Genomic DNA, 26,519 nt, shown 5'->3' with positions numbered 1-26,519 from the left:
TTAAATTAACAAGTCAAGATATATTCTTTCTTATACATATAAAACAATTTATAGTTGTACTTAATTACTTAAATTTATTCATAATTATCTGAATGTCTATGGCACACGATGGAGGTATTTTTTATATCTTCATAAAAGAGATAAATAAATAGTTATAGATTGATTGTATATCATGCTTAGAATACGATCCTATTGTAAACGTGCAAACGATACATCTTGAAAGAATTGTTAGCAATTTTCTTCTGCCTACGTGAGATTTCGGTAACAGGAAATATCGAATAGATCGTCATATTTCTTACTTCTCGCGCGCTCGTATGATTATTCATCTTCTTGGATTCTGCATAATATTACTTTCACGTTTTCAAAATGTAACACTTTCTCTTTCCCTTGTCACTGTCGAAAACGTGAAAGTAAATGCTAATATATTTATATACTTTGATCTCTTTTGTTTTTGTGGTTTTAGGTGGAATTTTAATCGAGGGCACGACTCACGAAGACCTTCCGCAGTATGCGAATCCATAAATATCAAGTGAAACGCGGGATAAATGGGTATGGCGTGACTCGAGCCGCCGCGTGCCATATATCCAAGGTCTCGAAGACGGTAGATGTATCGCATCGGCGTGCAAATCGGAGATGTCGCCTGTAACAGATTCTTTCGAGTGCTTTGCTTAAAAGAATTTCTTCGCTGGTACCGGATAAGAGTATCCCTCGCTGCCGGGGTCCACGCTCACGGGAAATCCCGAGTCTATGGGGGAGCCGAAATTATTACCACCGTGTACGCCAGAAATGGCAAATCCAGAATTATGTCCATTTTCTAATATTGTGCCGGTTCCTGCCGCATCGACAGATCCAATCCCAATGGGAGCGATTGGTCGTATTAAGGACCCGGATTGAGGACCGGTTGATATGATAGGTTGAGAGATTGGTCTAGCGAGCAGCGGATATGGATCAGAGTTAACTGGTATGGATTGCGAGATTGAAATTGAGGGTGAGCGAATTGGAATCGGAACCGGATGCGGAACTGGGACCGGGTGCGGCACCGGGTGTGGTACAGGTACGGCATGAGATACCGGCACTGGAACCGGACGGGGTACGTTAACGGGATAGGCTTTGGTGACGACGAATGGAACCGGTTGGGGTACTGGGACAGGGACAGGATGCTTCACTTCAACGGGTACGGGATGCGGCACCGGTACGGGGACTGAGCGTGTTATGGGAACCAGTTGAGGTATGGAAATTGCAACTGGAACCACGCGACTCACGATGATTCTGGGTACATGGTGTAAGGATCCGTGTTCCACACCGATGCCGAAACTTGGTCTGTAACCATGGGGTCTTCCAAAATCGATTTCAGGTCCAATTCCTCCGTACCCGTGTCCATATCCGTGTCCATATCCATGCCCATAGCCACGTCCGGATCCATGGAACCCAACGTCACCATGGAGGTTGTAATTGCTATGACCATATATCGATGATCCTCCGTGTACAGAAGCACGTTTGTCATGTTTTTTCTCCGACACATCAACGGCGAAAGCGGAGACGAATAACAATGAAATCTATAAGCAACAATTTGATATCTATTATCAAGAGAAAAATTATATTTTTTAACATGAAATTTCTATATTATTTTGGATATCTATAAGTTAATTATTTCAGTTTTCTTAACACAAGTGGTGTATATTGTAATCTGTAGAGATTATTCAGTTATATAATTAAAATATTTATATTACATAAATAAAATAGATTTGCGAACGGCAAATGATTAAAAAATGGAATATATAAATAAGATACAATATATAATATTAGCACAAAAAATTATACTTTGTTTTTAATGTTTTAAAAATAGTTTAACAATCATGTTGTAAAACAAGAAAAAACATTTACATTTGCTAATGATAAATTGAGCAAACTGAAGAACTGTACCTTTTTAATGTACTTATGGCAAATAGTAAAACTTCATTTTCTTACATTCGATACATTCGCGCTATTGAGATATTGGTAAAAAAGAAATTTGTCGAAAAATTTTACTACTCACTAGGAATGTCTTCATGGTGAACGTGCTATGAGAAGATGACTCTGAATGCTTCAAATCATCGATTCCTCGGTTTTTATACGACGACACACTACTTTCACTAAATATCTACTGCAGCACGCCTTCTGATCTAAACCCATCACATTCTTAAACTCCCAAATTTGCTTAATTGATCGTGTAAGGAAACTGTTTACGAGATTCACTAAGTAAATTGGCGAAAAGAATATTCATGAATATTCATTATTCTGTTGACATAAGTTAGCACTGTATTTATAAGATTTATTTAATTGACGGATTTCTTTGGGGTTTTCAATATATTTCTGAACTTTTAAATAAAATGTGATTTACATTTATATAATATTATAGAAATCAGGAACATAACAATCCTTAAAATTACATTAAAAGGGAAAAACAACAAATATAAATACAGCACAGTAATAATGCTACACAATTAATTAATGTTAATTGTAATTGAAAAAAAATCATTTAATACAATATGTTTCGATTCTTCTTGGGATCATCTTCAGCTTACAATTGATGATCCAATTTAAGATCCAATTTAACCTAATATTCTGTCAATGTAGACCTAGAGATGAAGAAGTCTTGTTAGAGGAATTAAAAAATAAGTATAGCTACAAGATTTGAAATTATGTTAGTGAATATATATTTTACTAAAAGAAAGAAATATTAATATAACAGAAACGCTTCAATTATATAAATTTAAAATAAAAATAAAATCAAATTTTTGTATGTACGCTAAAATTAAAATAATTCTCTTGTCCGTACGTTAACATGATGCAAGTGAAAAGATTCATTGTTTTCATTGCAGATTGTTATATAAAGTTTTTTTTTAAATTGAATCACACTTGTAGAGTCATTATTATTACCAATAATATTTTTTTCTGGTATCTGGAAATGTCATTTCCATGTTACACGATTGTTTTCCATGTCCAACATATAACAGTCCATGTTCATGCATATACCTGTAGAACACAAATGTGCTTCACGATCATGCTCCAGATTATACAATCTTATCGATTACTACGCTTCCAGTAGAGAAGAAAAATAAATGTAAATTGTTAGAAATTTTATTTAAAATTATTTAGAGTAATTAGTAAAATATACACATGTCTTCAGGTAAATGCTAGAATATTAATAGACAGATTTTTATATTTAAACTACATATTAGTTTTAATTGGTTAAACACGTGATGCGATGTCATTAAAAAACTGTATATTGTTATTTAAAATGTAAAATTTTTTGTACATCTATAAAATATCAAAAAGTAATGTTTTTAATCGCTTATTATTTTATAAAAATAAATAATAAAGAAGGCTCAAAATTCTTTAGCGACTATGCATACATAAACTTATCGATGACAGATACAGGAGTCGTGTTACTTAACACTGCAGACACCTGCGTTAATATCTTTCTATTTGCTTAATTTGTCGCGATCAACCGTTAATTGTCTTTTTACTTACAGTTCAGATTGTTGGAGTAGAGCGCTAGTGGGACAATAAATCGGTAACCATACGGCGACAATTAGCAACGTCTCGTTGAGCATATTACGAGGACTGCGTGCCATTTCACAGTCGTAATCCTAATTTCCTCTTACTTGAGAATTAATTGAACAGACACGACGATTCAATATTTTTGCGAAGTATGCGTCATTTGAGTTTAAATAGATATAATTGCAGCATTGAGAGACTCAATGTTCCTCACATAATCTATTTTTGTAATAAAAATAGCGAAAGTAAATTTAATAGCAAATAAATTCACTAAAACATCTATTTAAATATTTGATTCTTAAAACATACTAATGAAGAATCTTAATGATTATAAGCTTATAATTTCAAATAGATAATGCTATTTTAATATTAATTATATTAATAGCTTCGAATAAAATTAATTATTATATATACATGACAGAAAATAAGTATATATTTTAAATATCAGTAACAAAAATTGCTTTAAATGTGTATGATTAATTAACGTAAATAAATAAGAAAATTAAATTGAACTGCATTTCTAAAGAATTTGCCGAATACTGCGTTGATTACATGCTTCAAGAATAGTAATATTATTACTACAAGTGTTAATTATATCGGAGAAACAGCATAGACTTGGAGAAACATACTCAGAGAAACGAGTTTTCCCTTAAAGCTACGCAATTCAAACGAGGTATCACGTTGGAATGGATAAAGCGCGTATTTAGCTGCTGGCCAGGCGCCCTCTCATAATTAGCAGTTTCCAAAGGATTTCCACTGAGAGTCCGCTAGCAGGCGCCGCCAAGATTTATCCGCGTCATCCTTTTTATTCGGGTATTCACGAACGAGGTGCCGAGAAAAAGAACAGATAGTAAATGGAGACATATTCCTGTAGGAGCGCGCGAAGCACGGTCGATGCAGAGCGGGAGCTAATGTCAGAGATTAGAGGTAATCCGTTCTCGGCTGGCAATCGTCGAGGAGGATCCTCCTCGTTCGCAACCGGAGCGCAGCTTCGATCTAGATACTGCAGTCGTACTGTCGCAGCGTCGGAGGTTCTCCTTCCTCCTTGGATCCAGGTCCGGATCCTGGCCGCTCTTTTTCACCGGCAGATACATTAGAAGGAATTACGGGGAGAACGCGTTCCGAGTGACGTGAGCATTAAGACCGCGCAAGACACGGCTCCGTAATTACACTAATTACGGAGTCGTTAGGATTCTTTATAAATACTGCGTCTTTGTTGCCTACTCTTTTTCTCACGACCGCTCTCACGAGTGCGAGCTTCGGAAATGACCGCGGAAGAAATGCGTGTCGACAGCTTTATGGAAAATCTTGCGGTTGTGCGGTCCTTGTTTCCTTCATAAACAAGTTCCCTTTTGCATTTGCTATTATTATCTAGAAGTTAATATATGCACTGGCGATGGTATAACGTGGAAAAAATCTTGTCCTCTTTTCTGCGCATTGTGTGATTTATTTGTATAGAGTATTTATAGACCTATTAATTCTTCCTCTGCTAAGATTGTCCAAAGCATAATTATGTAGCTATTAAACATTTAAAATTAAAAGATTCTCTTATGCAAATTAGAGATAGAATAAATACATAATAAAATTGTGTTTATTTCATTTGCAATTTACTTTAAACCGAAAATAAAATTATAATATGTGTGATCTATTTATCAATATGCTTATTATTAAATATTTAGAAAAATATAATTAATTAAATTTATTTCTAACCGTTTTTAAATATAATACAGAATATTATCGTCTGTAGTGACGCGTCTATAAATCTATTATTTCAAATTAAGACAAACAGAAAGTCTGGTCATTGAACGTTAGATTGAGTATTCCCTATTTAAATTAAAATTCAGCAGACACTTTGTAAACTTTCGTGTTTCTCTAAACTTTCACTAAACCAGTCTTCGAGAAAATCGAAAATGTGCACCTGCGAACAGTTCGTTTCTCCCAATTATAAAGTTGACTTTGCTACAATATATGAATAATTAATAGAGCTTGCTAATTAAAACATCGAATAAACTGTGTAAAAGTGTCATTCACGAAATTTGATGCAGTCATAACTTAAGCGCGATTTCGCTTATAAAATTATCTTCATATTTTAAATACATGTATAAGTTATAAAATATACATACATATATATGTAAAATTAGAAAGAATTGTATAAAATTTTACACAAAATTTAATGATCTTCAGAAAGCAAATTGAATTTGAAATATTTTATTTTTTAAAAGATGTAATAAATAATGTGAAAAATATTGCCTATTTTTATTTACTATATAAAAAAAAGCTGTCAAAAATATAAATAGTGAATATTAGATATCAAGATGGCAAAAATAATATAACGAACCATGATTTGTAAAAAATTTTTAATTACCTATAACGTATAAATAAATCAATCCGTCAGTCATTAATATGCTTGTAAATTCTCGACGCATCTTATGAATCAGTAAGACGATTATACGTAATAAAATATTACATGATACGTTTAGATATGCCTTGACACGGTTCCATTCGTTATAAACAACGCATTTTCGTGGATGTCGACAGAAATTCATAAACCTCTTTCGTGAATTCATACGTCATTGTTTTACGGCACTCAGAATGACAAAGACGACGAGATGTACAATAGAATGACGTTGCGTCTTCGAGCTGATGGTGCGAGCAGGAGAAGAGAAAGTCGTCAGGAAGAACTCGATTTAACAAACGCCGAAATAAAAACTTTTCTCTCGCTTAGCTTTTCGTACCGCGCGCAAATCTCGAGCGTATTTTCTCACAGCAGTCCTCGCGATCTTGACGTTCTGCGCAAATTGCAACCACTGACAATCAAACTTACCATCGTGCGAGACATCGTAAACGACAAAGGATCCGTAATCTTGTGCTCTTTCGACGGCCCTGTTTTTATGATGGAGGGGCTCAACGAAACGATTTTTGTGATGCATTTCTAAAAATGATGGTGAGAAAATTCGCGCTCGGATCGACGAAATCCGAAAATGGTTTGTACGGCGATTACTTGTTCCTGAAAATATCAACGTATAAATTTGAATCTCGAATCGAGCGCGGTCTTCGACGCTTGTAAAAATAGCGGACAATAGTAAAATCGGACCATTGAAGTATAATAAAGTAAGTATTTCGCAGAAGTATAAATAAAAGTTATTGGTATCTAGATTGCGAATATGAGATGATTTGTATTACGTTTATATTTTCTTTAAATTTGCCTATTATTATACCCATATCTGCTTATTATGTTCTGTTTTTTTTAAATATCATAAATTTATTTGAAAGCAATATCTATAACTTGAAAATAATACTTTGTTAAATATTTAGTAACACCGAAAGTGCTCAGAAAAGTAAAATGACGAGTTTTTTTCAATATACAGTATAGATTCACGGAAAAAAAAATAGATTGGATGATATAGCAAAACTATTATAGCTGCACGAATTTAATAACTACACTAACAAAAAGATTTGATGATTGGATTTAATAAATTGCTAACGTTATTCAGCTGTCAACTTTGCTACTTTAACGTAGAAAACTGATTGTCCGTATATTACGACTGTATTAGATTTGCTGAATCAGTGAAATTTTCAGCTGTGTTTTTCTCCGTGAATTGATTCGAGAGAATGTCGATCTGTCAACGATTATCTCAAGGCAATTTAAAATCTAAAAATTATTCTGTATGGGATACATGTGTGTGTATTTTAGTGTATGTATTACGAGTACGTAAGGCGAGCAATTTGTAGGGAGTGCTCGCAAATGCTTTCATTCCACTTTTTATCAGGTCTACATCGCAAATCGGTCGACTTCGTTGTGGAAAGTTTTCGTAAATTTCCAACGACTTGTGGAATTGTCCTATAACCAAAATGAATTCTAGGACGTCGTTGCTATTGGGGTGGATGCTGCAGGCTTTGCAACAACGATGTAAACGATGTAGAGCGCGACGCGAATTCGCATCGGCTGGTAATCGTATTAAAAGGGGTGAAGCACCCAAGATCGAAACTTTCGCGAGCGAGGTAACGCGTAAAGAGGTCGGGGATAAGAGAGGCGCACAGGCGGTAAAAGAGGGATGACGGGGAAGACAGAGGGGAGAAAATAATGGAGGAGAGAGCCCGACGAGAAGCGACAGAGTCGCTCGCTTTGAGTTCGCCCTGAGGACTTCTTTTAGAAATTTCGTCGTGGCGGAGTCGCCCATCGTTTTATCCGTCGTGACTAACGGAGCGTTAATCCTCGAAATGAATCGCTAAAAAACAGTTTATTTTACGTAGCATAGAGCCCTCAATATTCTTTTACAAACGAAATTCGCCAATACTCGATAAAAAGAAGAGTAAGGACGGATATTGATTCCTTAATCGTCTAAAGCGAGGCCGAAGGGAAGCATTTCTGAAATAATATTTCTGTAATATCTTTCTTAGCAATACGTTTAATAAGATAAAAGAAACGATCTCCAATATACATTCGATTTGCTTGATTAAATTTAATATAGACATATCACATAAAAGAGCATATTTAAATAAATAATTTTAATAATTTTAAGAAACATAAAATTTTGTATAATTTTATCTAACAAAACAACCATTGTACGTATAAAAGGAATTGAATATTTCTTCAATTATTTTGAATATCAAATATTTTGTGTGTGTTTGAAAATATTCACATAAAAAAATAATTCACGAACAAATTTTAGAAGCATTTATTAATTAAATATAATAAATCTCTGGACAATTTATTAATAGAGATGAGCTGTTATTTTTTTTATCCGTTAATCCGTAATCAATTAATGATAAAAATTTTGATGCTTTAAATACAAACTTTTAAATTTTCTAATATATTCTACAGTATTTTTTTTATTTTGTATTATTTTCCATTTTCGTTTACATTATGCTACATAATTATTTTACAATTTTAAAATAATGTGATCAAAAATATTATTTATTTTATTTTAAAAGGGAAAACTTGAGACTATTTAGAACAAATACCATTTTATATTTATTATATATAACTCTTTTGAAAAGAGAGAGAGACGTGTTAATTTACGCTTATAAATTATACGTTACAAAATCTTTACGATATTGTTGGTACTACATAATTGGTTATGTATACATTCCGCATTAATATATATTAACTTCCTCTTCGTTGCGACGAACAAGGAGAAGCTCGTGGGAAAATTCGAGAAACTTTTGGCGAGCCCGCATTCGCTCTCTCCGACGTTATACCGTTACAACTCGTTACGGTATCCAGCATCATGAGAGCTTCATTGTCAAGCTCTGTACCCTAGACATCGTGGACTGATGCCTCAGCTTAATTGGAGTGTTACATACTCTGTTTTCCCTCAGTCGTTCCTCGCTTCTCTCTCTCTCTCTCTCTCGTTGTTGCAAATACGAGCGAGCGCCCGTCTCCGAACTTGTCACAAATTCGACGAGTTGTTGCTATCTACAAAATTTTGCAGAGATAGAATTAATTGTATAAACGTTTAACTTCTTGCGACGATCGATTCATTATCTGGAGCATGAACGTACCAAGAGTTGTCGCGAACTTAAAACACAGCAAAGTAATATTTGCAATGCATTATATCTAACAAATATTGCTATTTCTAATGCTAAAAGATTGATGTCAGTAACACATAAATAATTTTGCTTGATTATTGAATGTGACTATAAGATGTATAAATAATTGTTTACTTTTTAGTTTACATGCTGCGTGGCGCAATACAGTTTGTTGCATATACCGCGCTTGTTTTAATACAATTGTTATTGTAGTTATTATGAATACGAATACTTATTATTAAATAATTAATTAAAGGTTTATAATAGCACAAACGATTAATGCCATCTTTGTTACTTTTAGAACAAAGAGAACTCTTGACATTCAATGCAATGAATAAGGTTCATTATTCAAGATAATTCTCATAATATTCTATCATTTAAAAGCATTTGTAAAACTATTTATTACTTGCTAAATGATTTATTGTGACATAAAAGCTACAATAAGACATTAAGAGATATTAATATTTTTAACCGCATTGTCGAAAAAATTTATAATAATATATAATTATTTTATGTGTAAGAAAAACAAAAAAATTGTATTGTATATAAATATATTTTAAATTTAAGGTTTGACATATTTTTAAAAATAAATATGAAATATTTGGTAAGACAAAATATAATTTTTAATATGTATGATTGCTTTTAAATGAAACATTTCGCTGATTATATAAAAATACTTATATAAAAAACAAATATGATAAACTCATTTCTTGTCTCTTATTTTTGTTTAAATTAAACAGAATTAATTTCTTTCTTTAAGTTAAATAAAAATAAAAATAACGGTTATTACGTTTTCTGTTTATGCAGTACCAACATATATTCGAATTGGGATGACGTAGGCATGGTGTTCTTTCAATTTTCCACAATCTTTAGCGTGCCTTTCAGCTCTTAAGTGAGAGCAAAAGAAGTCACTTGTAGAAGCATAATTAGGGATCCCAGGCAAGACTAAAAATATTTTTTACTAAAAAATAAAAAATGCAACAAAAAGGAAAAAAAATATTGAAATTTAGGCTATAGACTTTAGGGTTTGCGATGGTATCTAAAGAAATGAGGGAAGTGCGTCACGCGACGACGACTCGTTTTAATTAAATGTCTGTAATTACGTTTCCCGCTAATTGCCGCGCAATGCCCTCAGAAACGTTATACCTCAAAAGAAAATTGGGATCTTGCCAAACTTTTCGTCGACATCCTTTTTTCTTCCTTTCCTGTCTAGTGGTGTCAAACAGCTCGTAAGTATTCTCACACGACCGTAGTAGAGCGTGTTCCTGCAATTACTCAACGAAAATGTTCCTAGATCCTGATTTTTACTCCGCTTCTAACTCGACGTTTCGAATAAAATTGCCGGATTAAATCACCGGCGCGTTACGTGAAACATTTTCTAAAAAAAATAGACATCTCTCAAACAATTGATTCATAGTTACAGATTTAACTGAAAATTATAATCGCATCACTCTCTGGTACGTTCGCAGAAACTCGCGAAAATCACAATTAAACGACTCAACTGTTTTGTTTCTAACAGCGTCGCTCTCCCTTTCTCTTTCCCTCTCTTTCTCTTTGAGCGCAGCTTGAAGAGACGAAATATATAAGATTACATGGAATGTTATATACCGTGCTCCCGCGGAGTCTCGCATAGACAACACTAACTTGAATTCCATTTAACACTCCAGATGATTCCATTCTGCCTCGCTTCCTTTTCTCATCGATCTATTACGCGTTCTATGGCGTACAATTACCAGGCAGGAACAGACTGGTTTGCCTTACTACGTGCATGAATTTACTCTTGCATTAACTGTTGGGAATAATGCCGTTCGCACTATAACAACTAAATCACGGGAATTGCTTCCACCATTTGTCGATTGTTAAAGTGCTCAGAGCTAACTCTCAATCATTAATACGCTGGAAGAACGTTTCAACATTTATCAAGCATCTGTTTTGCGAAATATAAATTCCAAGCTTATTTAAATATGATGCCAATACAAGATTAATTATGCAGGTTTTATTTCTTAAAAAGTTTTAATTAAATGCAAGATGCGACATGATATTTTTATTTATTGGGAAGATTGAGATTGTTGAAAACAAGAACAAGTTTCGAGTTATTCGTAAGGTTTCGTTAATTTATTAATTTTCTTCTGCGACTTCTAAAAAATTCATGAGCAAAGATGAGGTCAATAAATATTCACTCGGAATACGAAATAATCCATAGTAATGGGTCTTGATAGAGCAAAATAACTTTTACTGTCGCGATGAAGATACGAGCAACATTGCATGAGTGTACAAAATAGATTAAATGCGAATTATGTAATGGAATTTTATAAAAAAGAAATTGCAGTTTAAAAAGGATTACAATTTGTTAGCTGTCAATCTTTTGTGGTCATAAAAAAAAACGATTAATCATATTTTATCTAAACTTGAATAGAAATAGAAATTTCTTTAAAAAATTGTTAGATGTTTTTTTTCTTAATAATTAGAAAATAATTAACAATTCTTGTCTTGTATCATGAAATTCTAGTGCAACAATATAAAAGATAAACTAGTTTCTCGAAAGAGCAAGTAGTCGAAAGTGTAAGCAGATATCTATGTGTGATCGACCTCCGAAATGCGGAAGTTTACGAATTCCACATAATTTATGAAAGTAATCTCCACAATTTGCAGTATCTGCCGACAGCCACATAGTTTCATACTCTACAGCAGGACCGACCGCATTACACCACATATTTGGTCACATAATAGTCTCTATAGGAACCAACCTCGAACATATAACTAATAGGATTAGATTAATCATCTTTACTCTATATAATTATTGACATATGCCTTATGTATATTAATACAATCAAATTTAAGCATGGTATTATAATATTAAACGTTCTGGATAGGACAGAATAATTGATGTGTTCAATTAACTTCTCGTGCGTCATTAAATAAATAATAAAATTATAATCATAGATAAATTCTATATCACTACCGAATAACATTTTTTAATAAGTATTTTAAACACATTACTTAGAGAAATATTAATGTGTCTGAAAAATTACAATAGTTCTAATATTTACTTTTTCGATTAAAGTACGACGAATTTTATTTTTCAATTGAATATTACGTTTAATGTGGGAAAATATTTATTCATGGAGAATTTGAAATACAAAAAGTAGAATGTTCGATATCAATTTTGTAATATAATAAATACGTCGTATGTGATAAAGTGATTGAATGTGCAAGAGCTCGACTTACGACTTTTTTTTACATAGCATATAATCGTAGTGAAGAATATTTTCGGCACCGTGTATCAAAGTATTTTATAAAATTACGTCGAATAATTTGGTGTTTGCTCGCGCACCGCGAGCTGGCGCGTCTTTGTTTTTTCGACAAGTCGTTACGACTTTGTATACGCGAGGTCGCGCAGTATTGTTATTCGCTCTCGTGAACGAACATGTAGTGATTCCACTCCGCATATTGCCGTATTACTTTTCGAGACATAATCGTGACACAAATGCCGTCAAAAATCAAATTCGTTTCTTTACGATAATTGAACATTATAAACCCCGTGAGAGTAATTAATTCCACATTTACCGACTCGTAAGCGTATCGAAGTGTTGACTATTTATTTCGCACAATTGATTATTCAAATTAGGAGTTAAAGCGTAGGAACTGGGAATCAATTTAATATTTTATCGTAACACTACGAGATTTAAGATAATAACAATAATTATTTCTTTATTTAATGATGTTCAACGTTTCAATTTGAGTATCTCGTTTCAAGTTTTAAATCTTTCGTCAATTTATATGTACATATATAGTCGAATCATTTTTAATACTTTTAGCCAGAGCTGCATTTAGCGCTAATTTTGCAATATATTAAGAAAATTTGCATATTTTTACAGAAAGAATATATGGAATATTAACCTTCATTAGTATGAATCATTAAAAAGAATGAAAATTGAGACATAATATTGGAATATCAAAAATACTCCACGTGAATAATTACTAGTTATGTTTAAAAAAAACGTGCAAGTAATATAGGATTGAATAAGCGTGATGCCATAAAACAAAGCGCGAAATATCGTTTATACGACGTATATCCGTTTCTGAAAATCATGTAAAATAAGAATAAGTAATTGAATAAATTGAATTATTTTTCATTCGCGACAGTTGAGTATCCGGCGCGGCGACGATCATCGAGGGGGAGCGCGAACGTCGCGAACAGCGAGGGGGAGCGCGGTTGCTACGTCATCACTTCGGTATTTGCTCGGCGACCTTGGAGGGGAACGGTGATAGTACGAAACGATCTGGGTATCGCATTAAATTCAAAGTATGTAAAATAATATATTGGGTATCAAAGAATTCTCCGCATTTATTTAATACAGTCATTAATAATTTTTATCAGGATATGTATATTTTTATTTAATGTCTCGTTAAACATTCGTTGCGCAAACGGATCGTTCGGTACTTGCTTTTTAGGACGCTTTTTATAGCGAAATAGGTGACTTGTTTACAAGTAATTTTTGCGACTAGAGAAAGATTCTTTCGATTCAAAGAACGTTAAAGAAAAAAAATATAATTTTTTGAAATCAAATAGAAAAATTTATTTGATTTCAAAAAGTAATGTTCAAATCAAAGAAATTTTTTCTTTAACTGTATAGAAAAAAAAACATTTCTTTGCATCAAAGAAATCTTTTTCATCTGTCATCATTCACGCGACGATCCGTGCACATAACGATTTCGCGAAAGGTTCTATATGCTTTATTAGTTTTTGCCACAATCACGACAAGTATTACGACATTAATTTAACGTGCAACAAACAGAATGTTCAGTATCGATTTTGTAATATAATATATTTATTATACTTATTATATATTTGTCGTATGTGACAAATTGATTAAACTCGGCTATTTTACAAAGTATGAAAGCGTGGTGAAGAATATTCGACGTCGTTTGTCAAAGGTATCTTAAAATTATGTCGAATATTTCAGCGCTCGGCTGACGCGTCTTTGGTCGTTGTTTTTCCGGTACACGGCGAGCCGTTACAGCTTTATGTACATAAGGTCGTGTAGGTCGCTCGGTATTGTCATTTGTCCCCGAACTATCGAACGAACACGTAGTGACTCAGCAACTCCGCGTATTGCCTTATTACTTTTCAAGACGTGATTGCGACAAATGCCGTGAAATATCAAACTCATTTCTATACGACATTTGAAAATTATTAGACTCCACGAGAGTAATTAAACTCCATGTTGATTAAACTCGTAAATGCATCGAGGTGCTATTCAAATATTTCGCGTGATTGGTTATTCGAATTGTAGGAGTAGAAGTGGGGATCGTATAATTTATAACTTTATTGTAACATTACGATATTTACGAATAATAATTATTCCTTTAACAATGTTTTAATTTAAGTATCTCGGGCTTTAAATCTGTCATCGATTTATATATAGCCGGTTCATTTTTGCATTTAAAGTATGAAATAATATGTGAAGCAATAAACTGAGTATCAGAGAATTTCGCATTTATTTAGTACAGCTTTTAATTTGATTTTCAACTAAATATTCTATGCAATTTTATTTAATAACGCGTTAAACGTTTACCGAACAGATCATTCGATGCTTACTTTTTGAGATGTATAAGTGACTTCTTTATAGGTTACTTTGTATACGTTCCATCTCGTGTTCCACTTAACGTTCGCGTATCTCGTGAGCATTATTTCATTCTTGTTTTTTATCAATGTTAAATAAAAATGAAATAATTAGGTTGCCAATTTAAAATTCAAAAGTATCATATTATTTTTCGATTCACGCGGCTTATAAAATTATCGATTTTCACTGACCATAACGGCAATCCTTATTTAGATAAATTCGAAGATGTATAATTCGAAAAAAATTGTGCATTTGAAAAAATTATGTGTATCAGATAAAAATTATATTTTAACAATTATATTTTATTTATTAAAATATATGAACATCAAATAAACGTAGCTGAAATACTTAGCCTATTTTTTTTTATTTAAACAATAACATTAATTATTAATTTTATTTTGTGATATCTTTTTTATTTAAAATCATATTTTCTGCCCGATTTGGCAGCGATTTTACCATCAATATAAGTTGGCTAATATATGTGGCGTGGAATTCTGAACATATATTTTCTTAATGTTCATACGAACGCAAATTTCTGTCTTGATCATGTCCACAGACAGTGCCGCAGCGCTATCAGCGTACAATTTTCTATCCACATGATAAAAATGCCTATATGGAACTTAAAATTAAAGTTTTGTTATAAAAAATCTTTCTTCATTAGATAAATTTAATTTACCGTCATTTTATGGATCGGTCGGTAAAATGCATGTACCAACAATCGGCCGGAGAGTGAAAATACCGGCTAGGCCGATTTATTACTAGTGAGTTGGCAACCCTGAAATAAGTGAGCATCGCGAACGTTAAACAAGCAGCATTCTGTGTGATTTTTATACGCTGCAACTTCGCAAACGGTTTTAGTCTTCAATTGTGTTAGTTTTCAATATAATTGCAATAAGTACTAGAAGACGTCAAACACAATTCTTTGCAAACGATTCGCCAACGTTATTCACCATCTTTTGAAGACTGTTGTCGATAGTTTTGTATCAAAGTAGGTATTTCGGCATCTTTATGTGTTTCGTTTTCATAGTCATAATTAAATTTTATTTTAATACTTTTTAATTACTTTACATCGACAGTTTATTAAAATTCTTCAATCGATCAAAATTTATAATAGCTTCGCTATTTGCAAGATGTTACAAGTATCAAGTTATAATCATTACTGTGATCCTTTTTTTCATAATATGATAAAATGTGCATCAAAAAGGAATAGTGCGGTTACACAATTATCATAATTGAATTAATTAGTGAGTGATTTGTGCAAATCGTGAGTATTGTGCAAATTTTTGGAAAGGAGAGAAGCTAACATAGCCTGAGAGGAGGAGGAAGGTCTATCAGGCGTCAGCGGAGCAACTAGCGGTGAGTATTATTTATTTGCGCAAAAGTAATGATTCTTTTTCATTTACTTGAATTGTTTTATCTCAATAATGTAAAAATAATAAAGAAAAAAATTTCTAAAATTTTATTATGAAATATTTTTATAAAGATTTTTTAGAAATTATAATGACAAATTATAATTATTCGGATAAATATTTATTTAAAGAGGAATGAAATAATTTATTAAAATATTTATTATTTTAATTAATTGCTGTTATCACATAATTTGAACATTATATTGTTACAGACCAATGTAGTCAACGTAGCAGATAACTCCGCTGTTACACATCGGTCGGTGAGTAATAACAACATTTCTTTATTGAGATAATGGATTTGTGACGATTATTCTACATTATATATGTATACCTGGAAGGTTTGAAATTTTTTCGTGCAGCCGGGCATTTGCTCAGCTTTCTTTTGATCGATCACTAGAGTCCAATAGAAGATATTTCCTCTTCAAAATCGTTCTTGTCTATATTAGCAACACCGGCGAGTCGTTTGATTTGACTATATTATTTTATTATTCAGTTATTTTACTCAATTATTTTATTATTCATTGAATGCGGCGATAACGTGATTATACACTGTAAAATAGATTTTCATATCGATTAATACTCACAAAGCTTTCTTAGAAAGTCAAATGGATACTAAATTTCATAAGTACAATTAATCATTCAGTACGACATATCAAATTTACGTACATACAATATTATCAAAATTATGCAATTGAACGGAGGAACACTCAACGTCTATCGAATATTTATTATCGCGTAGAATAATCGTGTAGAATAATGATAATTATCACAAACATTCGCGATATAATGGAAATCAGAGAAATTGTACGTATTGTAATCGGATATTGCAAATATCATCAATCGATTTATTCATCACTTTCGCTAAAGTGAATTTAGGTTACAATTTATCTTTTTGTTGGTTTACATCAACTTTTATTTATCTATTCGCTCGAATATTTTCTTTAAAAGTTTCGCAAAATGTGTAAAACAGTATATAATCGAAAACATTCCTATAATTCAAACATCTTATCAAAATGTATTGATATTTTTTTTATTTGCGTTATTTAAGCTTTTTAATATAAATGAATTAATAATAAACAGATGAGTAACATACGAGTTTATTGATATAATCCAAGTTTAAAATTATTTTAAATTATTTTATATTATGTTATAATATATATAATATATAAATTAAACTGAAATGAAAAAAAAAATAATAAATACATATTTAAAGGAAAGAGGTTTATCGATTAAGAAATTTTTTCATTAAAATTGTCGGATACAAAATTGTATGTAATTAACGTAATTTGTTAATTAAAAAATTACGACTTAATTAAATATACAATTAGTATTTTTGTGATATTTTTATATCTTTCATTCATTTTATATCTATTCATTTCATTTACCAAAATTATACAAACAAATTTTGATTCTATAATAGTAACAATTACATATGATTTTATTTCGAGATGCAATTATTAAAAAAAATAATAAGAAAAGCTGTTAATTTATGATTATAAATTTCATTTTATTTTAATATTATTATAATATATTAATTCTACCATTAACCACATATAATTATTAATTTGGATAATAATAGTTTTATTTGTTTTAATTAATATTTAATTCCGTGCACAATCTATAAATATTCAGCGTACAAAAATAGTATTAAAAAATGCATTCTAAAACAACCAGCGACTGTTTACACAGTATTCATCGAGTTTTACTGTGATAAAAAACGCACAAAAGAACTTTTCTTGGTTTTATATTTTATCGTAACAGTGGCGTGAAGAGTTATTTAATTTTGCGATAATAAGAGGAAATGTTCACGGAAAACTTCGACTTTATAAAAAAAAAGAGATACCAACTCGGGGATATTTTTATTTAATATATAAAATCACAAATGAATTAAACAAAGTCTTTGCTATTAATATTACTACAAAGATTATGATAATATTAGCAACGAAGACTTTGTCTTTCAAGAAAAGCGCAGTGTTTTAAAAAAATATGAATATATTTAAAGCTTATCTCAATAAAAATGTTCAATTTAAAAAAAAAGTGTATTTTTACGATGAGTTCCTTTGCTTAACGAAAATTGGCTGACGCTTAAGTCTTTTGTGTAATTAAAATTAATTAAAATAAAATACAAAATATAATGGAAATCTTGCTTTAAAACTATACAGTTGTATATCGTTAATGTATACTACATATGATTTTTCTGAATTAATTCTTAAATTATTATTTAATTAATTATGTTATTGAATTGTACCAGAATAATTTGTCATAGGATTGCCTATTTGACAAATTTATTTTTTTTTCATCTGTTGTCTTATTTTTTTAAAAATTTTTAATGAAATTCTCCCCGCTCCCTCCCCATTATTTAACAAAACTAAAACTAACAATAATAATTATTAGGGAAAATGATTGACACGAAAGAGAAAAGAGAACACATCGGATGTCTAAAATTTTAATATATCTTGCTACATTACGTGTTTCTGGAACGTGAAAAAAAGTTTATCTCTATCACATATTCCATAAAGTTATTACATTTATCACTTAACTTTCATTATCGACTTGACATGTCAAAGATAAATTTAAAAATATCTTTTAACTCTCCTGGATTCCCAGGAGATTCTCCAACTGTAACAAAACATAAGTATCTCGTGGATGTTCATATTCAGTGTATGAATTGTCATAATCATAGTTATTTCTTTTGTCAGCATACTTAACATGCAAATGGCCAGCGGTAATTTCTGAGAAAATACGCTACTTTTAAACATGCGCGTAACAGTTTCTTTCGTACATTTGCGGGTAGAATATTAAATTGGTACAACAATGCTGTTTTCATAATAGAATGCTATTTCCCGAGTACAAGAAGACATTTATTTATCAAGATTGCGAAATAAAAATCTTTGTAATGTCTGTGTTTTATTAAAATAATTTCTGAAAGAAAGGAAGTTCGAATATTTTTAAAAGAATTTTATAGCAATTATCTTTAAAAAATATTTATGTAATACTAAAGCGAAAATAATTTCTATTTTTTAGTTTGTTATAAAAATCGAATAGTACCTTTTTTTTTTAGACAAATGTTGAATGTAATTAGAATTTCAAATATTTAACACATCATTTGCAGCTTTATTTTGTTTTTATTGTATATTATATATCAAATCGTTTAAAGTGTATATCAAATTTCAAGCTGAGAACTCAACATTAAATATTATATTTTGAAATTATTGATTATTTGCTAATAATATAATATCTTTATATTAAATAATGAATTTAGCAGTAAATCAATTAGTAGATATTAAATGAGATTAACGCCAGAGTTAACAGCGTGAAAAGTATATTTATATCGTGTACTTTTCAATAAATAATAAACTAAATACTTAAAGTTAGAATATTCCATGCACAGGATCGAATACCGAACTTAATTTTCAATCAAAAAATACTCGATCAATTTAAGATTTGTTCTCGCTTTTTATCATTAATTTATTTCTCTCTATAGTTTCCATTAAATGTCTATCTCTTTTTTATCGTTTCTTTATTCTTGCAACGCGCTCCATCTCTTTTTTTTACGCATCGGTTAATTCTTCAAAGGGAACCATCACAGTAGCATGACAGAAAGGCGCACCAGCGAGAGTTTCCGGGAATGTGCAATCTTAAAGATACATTCGCAGTGTCCAAAGATACGCCACAAGATCGGACCTCGTGGATTGTTCGGTAGGAAACTCGGGGGTTCGGCCTTAGTTATATATAAGATAATAGTCGCACGTGGGGTCTTGGGTAGGATGAGGTGGACTCCTCAGCGACGCCCAAGGGACAGATATATTATTACTAAAGGGTAGGAAATTTAGGAGCCGCGAGCCCTCGATGAAGTGCAAGGGACCGTGCGGTGGAGAGAAAGGGCCCGGAAAGGGGGAAGTACGTGTATATGGGATAGATGGAGAGAGGCCGGGACAGTGGAGGGCTTTGCATTAGTAGAGTGCGGTAGCCGCATTGCTCCTTTGAGACTAGGCGGTCCGCGGTTCGCGGTTAATGCGTTTGTTTCGGCGAATCGATAGAGAACGTAAAACCGACAGTTGCAAGACGCGTGGATGTTTGATATCCTTATTATATTCGCGACAACGGTGGTACTTGCGAAATGTTCCTTCATGCGTGACATGTCTTGACCGAGCTTACGTTCGCGCGTCTACGTCTGTGAAGATTAAACCATTCAGGGGCGAGTTAATTTAGATTAGAGACTTAATCGATTAATGGTTACTGTTACGCATGTAATTCTAATTCTATTAGAGATAATTCAAAGAAAGACATCTTGTCAGAGTGCGACGTTTAGAAGCATTCTTCATCTAATCTTCCTATTTTAATGCTGGTTCGCGATTTACTGCAATGTAACTTGGAGTTTCTTTTTTCAAAACAAACAGTATAATAACGATGAATTTATGAGATTTGGTGATTAATTAGATTCTGAATTAGATTCTGAATAAAAAACTTCTTTATTGTATTTGCATTTGTTCAAACTTACATTACACACACGCACTCTCTCTCTCTCTCTCTCTCTCTCTCTCTCTCTCTCTCTCTCTCTCTCTCTAACTGGCTATTAAAAAGTTATTTCTTACAGACTATCTTACAGCTTTTCTGTTACGCGCGCTTTTAATCTTACTTTCACTTATCTTCTTTTTCTTTTATTAAAAATTTTTTTCTCAACTTCTATAAATTTTAGCTGAAATTTCAATATGGATTTTAACTGGCTTTAATCATTACGTATAATACATTTACGGTATTGCAATTTGTTATACAATTTTTATCTTAGTAATTTTATTAAAATATAATAATAAAACACACAATCAGGTTTTTTTTGCTAAGATATGCTTAAAATGCTGTTGTCTTAAATGTAATTATAGACAATAATTAAATAGAATGTAATATCAGGTTGATTCGAAAATTTATAAATGCATTATCCGCGGTGTCACGAATAACTACTATTATAATACAGTGTAATAAGAAAAGAAATTAACATTGTAATAATGTCTGCGAATGAGAGACTTTTATATAACTATCGAATAATTCGTTGCCCAGTTGCATTATATCGGGGATATCGATTCGAGATGGAGTAATGTCGTCTCACTTTTCCCTAGGGCCACATTTCGAAACGCGTTTCATCAGTTTCGCTATTCTATGATTTAGTGCTGTGTTCTTCCTGGGGCTGCTTGTAACGGGATAAAAGAAAATGTAGAGTGTGCAAATAAAAGCTACAATGGCAGAGAGAGAATGATATGTGAATATTCAGATATCTCTTGCGGTTCTTTGCGATTCTCACTAGTAATGCTATATGTTGTATAACGGTACACACCCGCTTTGTTATAACGTCAATGCGCGAGAAATTTAATCTAGGCATCGTCAGTAAACAGACGTATCAAACGTAAAAGATACTATTTTTTTCTTGGTACTTCCTTATTCATTATACTAATTGCTGTTGTTGTAGTTATATTCTTCTCCGCAATTTTAATAACGTGGCGCGTACTTATAGTTTTATTTTAACAACAGTGTATGTAATTAATTACATAATTTTCTTTCTTATTTTGCATTTGTAAATTAATTTTTTACAATTATACACTAGTCAACAATGATAGTTTTAAATCTTGATTAATAATTTGGAGGGAGTCATCGGGACTCCTCGTCTCATCTAATTTATTATCAAACGCGCTTTTTCCCGAAGGATTTAACATCTACTTTTTGAAATCGTGAGTCTTTTACAACCTTGGGATTTCGAAACTCACATAAACTTTCCAACCCCTTCGCACTACGCCCTGGGGCAATCCTAATTTTTACGTCAGATTTTTACGACCTACGGGTTTCCCAAGATCGCAGTTTTGCACATACGAATTTCGACGGTATTCCAGTTCGAAGTGATGAGCATCAGCATTGAATAGCTTCGTCGGGCGTTTAAACGACACAAATAATATTCATGTGAAGTCTCGGAAATAATAATTCATAATTCTACATTAAAATTGTCTTTCATTAAATCGAAAACTAAAAGCATTCCCCTTTTAATTCATTTCTCGTTCTTATTCGCTATATAGACGGACAGTGTCATTATATTCTCCCTTGTGGAAAAATGGAAATAGTATGACATAGCGAATTTATTCGTGAAAATGAATTAGTTCTATATAAGTTTGTCAGAGTATCACAGTATCGAACACGTGCACAGCAAGTCGGAAAAGTATCGTAAAGGTTATCCGCACAGGGAGGTCAGGGTGTGAAGAATGAGAATAAAAAAGCAAAGACAAACTGCTGAATAAAGTTCTATTTTTTAGCGAAATACGTGTGTGTGGCTATTATGAAAGGTTGAGACCAGATAAAAGTGGTTTGAGGTCAAGTTGATTTATGCATTATATATCAAGTATTATCGTATATAAAGATAAATTACGAATTGTAACAAATAAATAAAATTTACTCATAATTTATGGAAATTATACAACAATTTTAATTTTATGTTACGTTTCTTTTCTCTCATCTTTTTTCAAAATTCTACAAAGATGTTCTTTCTAAATTTGTAAACAAGTTTTGCATAAGTATTTAAGATATTGCGTAATAAAAATGTGTTAATAGATATATTAATAACATGTTAATAAATATTAATCATATGTATAAAACTTTTAAAATAATTTCATACATAAAATTATGATGACTATTGCCACATTAGAATGATAAGATTTGTTTGTTATCATATACATATGTTTAGATTTCGTTAAAATGTCTAATAAAATTATCGAAGTCTAGAACAAATCATCGAAATTTCTTTTGTCAGAAAATTGCGTTGTCATCTTTCATGAAAACGTATATCGTCTGTTCAACTGAGCTCTTCGCGAAGAATTATTGTCGCTGGTTAAGTGGCACTCCTTCACTCTTGACTAATTTATGAGCGGATTGTAGTAAAACAAAGGAATTATGAAATATCTCTTGTTGTTACATGTATGTGAATAATATCTATTCGATATAAGAGTCATTTTTATAAATTTTTATATCAGAAAGAATCTAAAAATAAAAATTTGCGTTTATTACACACATTTTCTAAATTTCGTGTATTTAGTAAATATTTGAGATATCAGTTTCAACTAAAAAAATAAAAAAGAAAGAACGGATTAAATGATATTTTGTTAGCAATGAGATGTACAATATATGGCAAAGATATAAAAGACATTAAATAATAGCAAATTTGATAACTCTAATCGAGTTACGTGAAATTCTATTATAGCAAAGCGAAAGGATAATATCGATAATCGTGTTTACCGTACTAAAGTGGTCACCGATTTTCCGAGAACGTATCTCGTTCCTACGGTTGGAAAACACGTTCATCCTTTACGCCCGGCGAGCTTGCGCTCGTTTTGTATCCTTCCGCCTGCTGCCAGGGTGAAGCCCTGGGCCTCCCGTATCTTCCGAGAAATAAGTACCGTGGATAAGCTTAAAAATGGTGAATTTCCTGAAAATATCCTTGCCACAACGTGCAGCCCATCTATCCCATGTTCACGTAGCTGTTTGTGCTTATGTATATCATCCATGTCTTCCAAGATACCTATGGAACATCGAGGCTGTACGATGATTTGTAATAGCGAAGGATTGATGTGTGTACGCGCGATATCAAGCAGGTCATTCTTCATTAACTAACAGCAATGTGTTCTGATAGGTGATATTCAATCTCAGGAAACGAGCAACTAGAATATAACACGATACAACAATTTTATATATTAAATTTAAAGTTGCATACTAGACATTAAAAAAATGTAAAGATTATGCACGAGGAAAAAATTCTATTTGTTGCTTCTCGTAAAGAAATAACGATTAGAATTTAAAAAAATTATTACTTCGAGAAATAATGTGTTTGAATCAAAGGAATTTTATATAGTATCCATCGAAAATGTAGCATTGCCATTGGCGTACTCTCTTTACACGCGAGAGAAACCGTGTTCGCGACGCCCGCGCGTTTAACGTATAACCGTCTAATTAGCACCAATTAAGGATGTCGCCGACTGTGCGTCGGGACGACTTCTCGCGGAAATTTGTTTGCGCGAGGCGCGGCAGTCCGTGGTAATCCCTGTGCTTCGCACCCACAGAGGCGCGACGTGCTAAAGTGAAAGAATAACGGAGTACCTAAATATTTAACCGCATTAATCGCGACATGAATAATTTATGCGGTTGCAAGATCGCACGAGCAACTCTGTAAATGGTACAAAGGCAAATGGCGTGTTCTCTGTCTTCTTTCCGTCGATAATCCGTGAAAGGTTAGGCATGAATTCGGGAGCGAGATGGACTAACAAAAAAGCGAGAGAGAGAGAGAGAGAGAGAGAGAGAGAGAGAGAGAGAGAGAGAGAGAGAGAGAGAGAGAGAGAGAGAGAGAGAGATAAAGAAAAAGAGAGAAAGAGAATATGGTAAACTGGACGGTGGTCGAGGGTTCAACTGAACGACGATCATAAAAGCTTGATTAATTAGCCATGTCGACGAAGCTTTCGTGATGTTACCCCGCCCAATCGAATGTTACTGTCGGTGTCTCTCCTCATAATTCTTCTAACTACTATTTTGCGTAAACAAAAACTCGAAGGGAAAGAGAAGGCTACGTTAAAGGCGATACTCGGCCGAAAGAATTCAGCTATTTGAATTATTCTAAAAAAACAAACATTAACACTATTTTATAATTTAGAAAAAAAAATAGGTACTTATAAAGTATGGGCAAGCTATATATATAATAATAACTCATAATCACACATATTGCATAAATAATAAATAAATTTAAGAAAATAATTATATTTACTATAATTGCATTTACTAAATAAGAATGTATATTTTATTTACACCATTTATGTTATTATTAATTTCTTATTATTAATTTCCAATATTAATATTATTATATTAATATTGGAAATTTATAGCACAATTTATGATACAATTCTTTTTATGTTTGAGAAAACATTTACTTTTATGTTTGATGTACATGATGTTATTATTATATATATAATATTATAACAACAATAATCATAAAAATGGATCCTAACCTAATTATTTTAGCTTGCAATTATAGGCACAAATGCCAAACATTTTTCCCTCAGTAAATTTCATAATAAATATTAGTAATAAATATTTCTTTATCAAATTTAATTGGATTATTGCTAAATTTATTACTGCTAAAGTTACACATCATCACTTGAAAATCGAGACATAAATCTAGATACAAATCGCTTGTTTCGAGCTATGCAGAATTAATCTCTTGAAAAGTGGATAAGATTCTATGTCTCTCTCGTCACAGGAAGAAGCACATCGGCGTGTTACCGCGTATCTTATGTAAATGTTCGGCGAATACACGTAGAGGCACGTGTCCACGGGGACCAGCCAACAAATTGAGATTCACGCGTCTACCGACTTCGTCGGCCGACATACGATCGATGTTTCCGTCCACGTACGCTCTGTATTCTGGTATGCCTCACCCGATGAAGGGAGGTACGGAGTCTCCTCTACCGCCTTTCGCTCGACCTCTTCATATTTTTATCTTTTTATTTTTTTGTCCTGTCAACGTGATAAATCGCGCCAGATTTAATTCGGTGCGGTTACCGTGCGGAGAAAATCATTCTAAATTAATTGCACTTATCGCGGATTAATTGCACCTCGTCACGCGTAGCAAGTATTAACGCAGGTCTCATAGATAATGTATTTGTGATTTATTCAGTTGCGTGGCGGAACTTGACGGTTTCTATCACGGCAAAATATCGGTTTTGTCAATCTGAGCTTCGCTTGTCGAAAGTGATATAATATAAGCCAAAATTGTCGTGCCGTCGAATTTGCATGAACAAGATATTTACATAAGCATTTAATTTCTTACAATTTTTATTCTACATGATTAATAGTAATAATTCGTAATTTAGTGAAGCTGTATACTTCCAGATTGATAAATCGAATTGCAGGAGCTTTTGTTGGCGGCAAGTTACTTTGAGAACCTTAAAATTTGAAATTACTCAGTCCCTCCCCTGAAGATTGATGACTATGTGGGTTGCCATTCGCGCAGAAATTTATAACTTGCATGTATATACCGGTTTCTATACATGAACTAAAGGCGTTATATGATTTCTACTAAAGCTCCATTTCAAATCTATAAAGTTCAAAGGCGCGAGATTGCACGTAAAAATTTATGATAACGTCCAAACTTCCAATCACAAATTTATAACTTTTGATAAACATGCGTGTACATGCGTAAGTAGACGTTTAAAACGACTTGATAACTTTGCATTTTATGTTTGTGCGTCAAGTTTTCTCTCAAATGTATTATTATACTCACATATATTAGATTTAAATGTACAATTATTTCGCTTTAAATGTTAGAAACGACGAAAGCATTACAAATTTTAATTAATGTATATTTTAATTTAAAACAAGCATTTAAATTATA

At 32.2% G+C, this 26,519-nt stretch overlaps 2 protein-coding genes and 1 long non-coding RNA gene across 3 annotated transcripts in view; 1 reads left to right on the top strand and 2 right to left on the bottom strand.

The window, feature by feature from the left end:
• LOC105152123 (uncharacterized) lies at nt 1-2,144 on the bottom strand. The gene is made up of 2 exons (XM_011066220.2): nt 2,036-2,144; nt 1-1,556 (listed from the first exon to the last, which is right to left on the bottom strand). Exons 1-2 carry the CDS (start codon nt 2,048-2,050, stop codon nt 669-671), a joined length of 903 nt encoding a protein of 300 aa, XP_011064522.1. The 5' UTR covers nt 2,051-2,144; the 3' UTR covers nt 1-668.
• Nucleotides 2,145-8,437: 6,293 nt separating this feature from the next.
• LOC147908247 (uncharacterized) lies at nt 8,438-10,971 on the bottom strand. The gene is made up of 2 exons (XR_015546440.1): nt 10,575-10,971; nt 8,438-8,959 (listed from the first exon to the last, which is right to left on the bottom strand). It is a non-coding gene; the product is annotated as an uncharacterized LOC147908247 (long non-coding RNA).
• Nucleotides 10,972-15,312: 4,341 nt separating this feature from the next.
• The window catches only part of LOC105152121 (juvenile hormone acid O-methyltransferase-like), a 52,238-nt gene continuing 41,031 nt past the window's right edge, over nt 15,313-26,519 (top strand). Inside the window, exons 1-2 of the mRNA XM_011066216.2 lie at nt 15,313-16,055; nt 16,321-16,368. The gene's annotated coding sequence lies outside the window, so the exon portion shown is untranslated. The remainder of the gene's footprint in view (nt 16,056-16,320; nt 16,369-26,519) is intronic.

Source organism: Acromyrmex echinatior, chromosome 10 (genome assembly GCF_024713525.1).
Source record: "Acromyrmex echinatior isolate Ae372 chromosome 10, ASM2471352v2, whole genome shotgun sequence".
In the NCBI taxonomy this organism is placed as follows: Eukaryota; Metazoa; Arthropoda; class Insecta; order Hymenoptera; family Formicidae; genus Acromyrmex; species Acromyrmex echinatior.
Note: the sequence above shows the minus strand (reverse complement) of the source record. Positions and strands in the feature narration are given on the sequence as shown.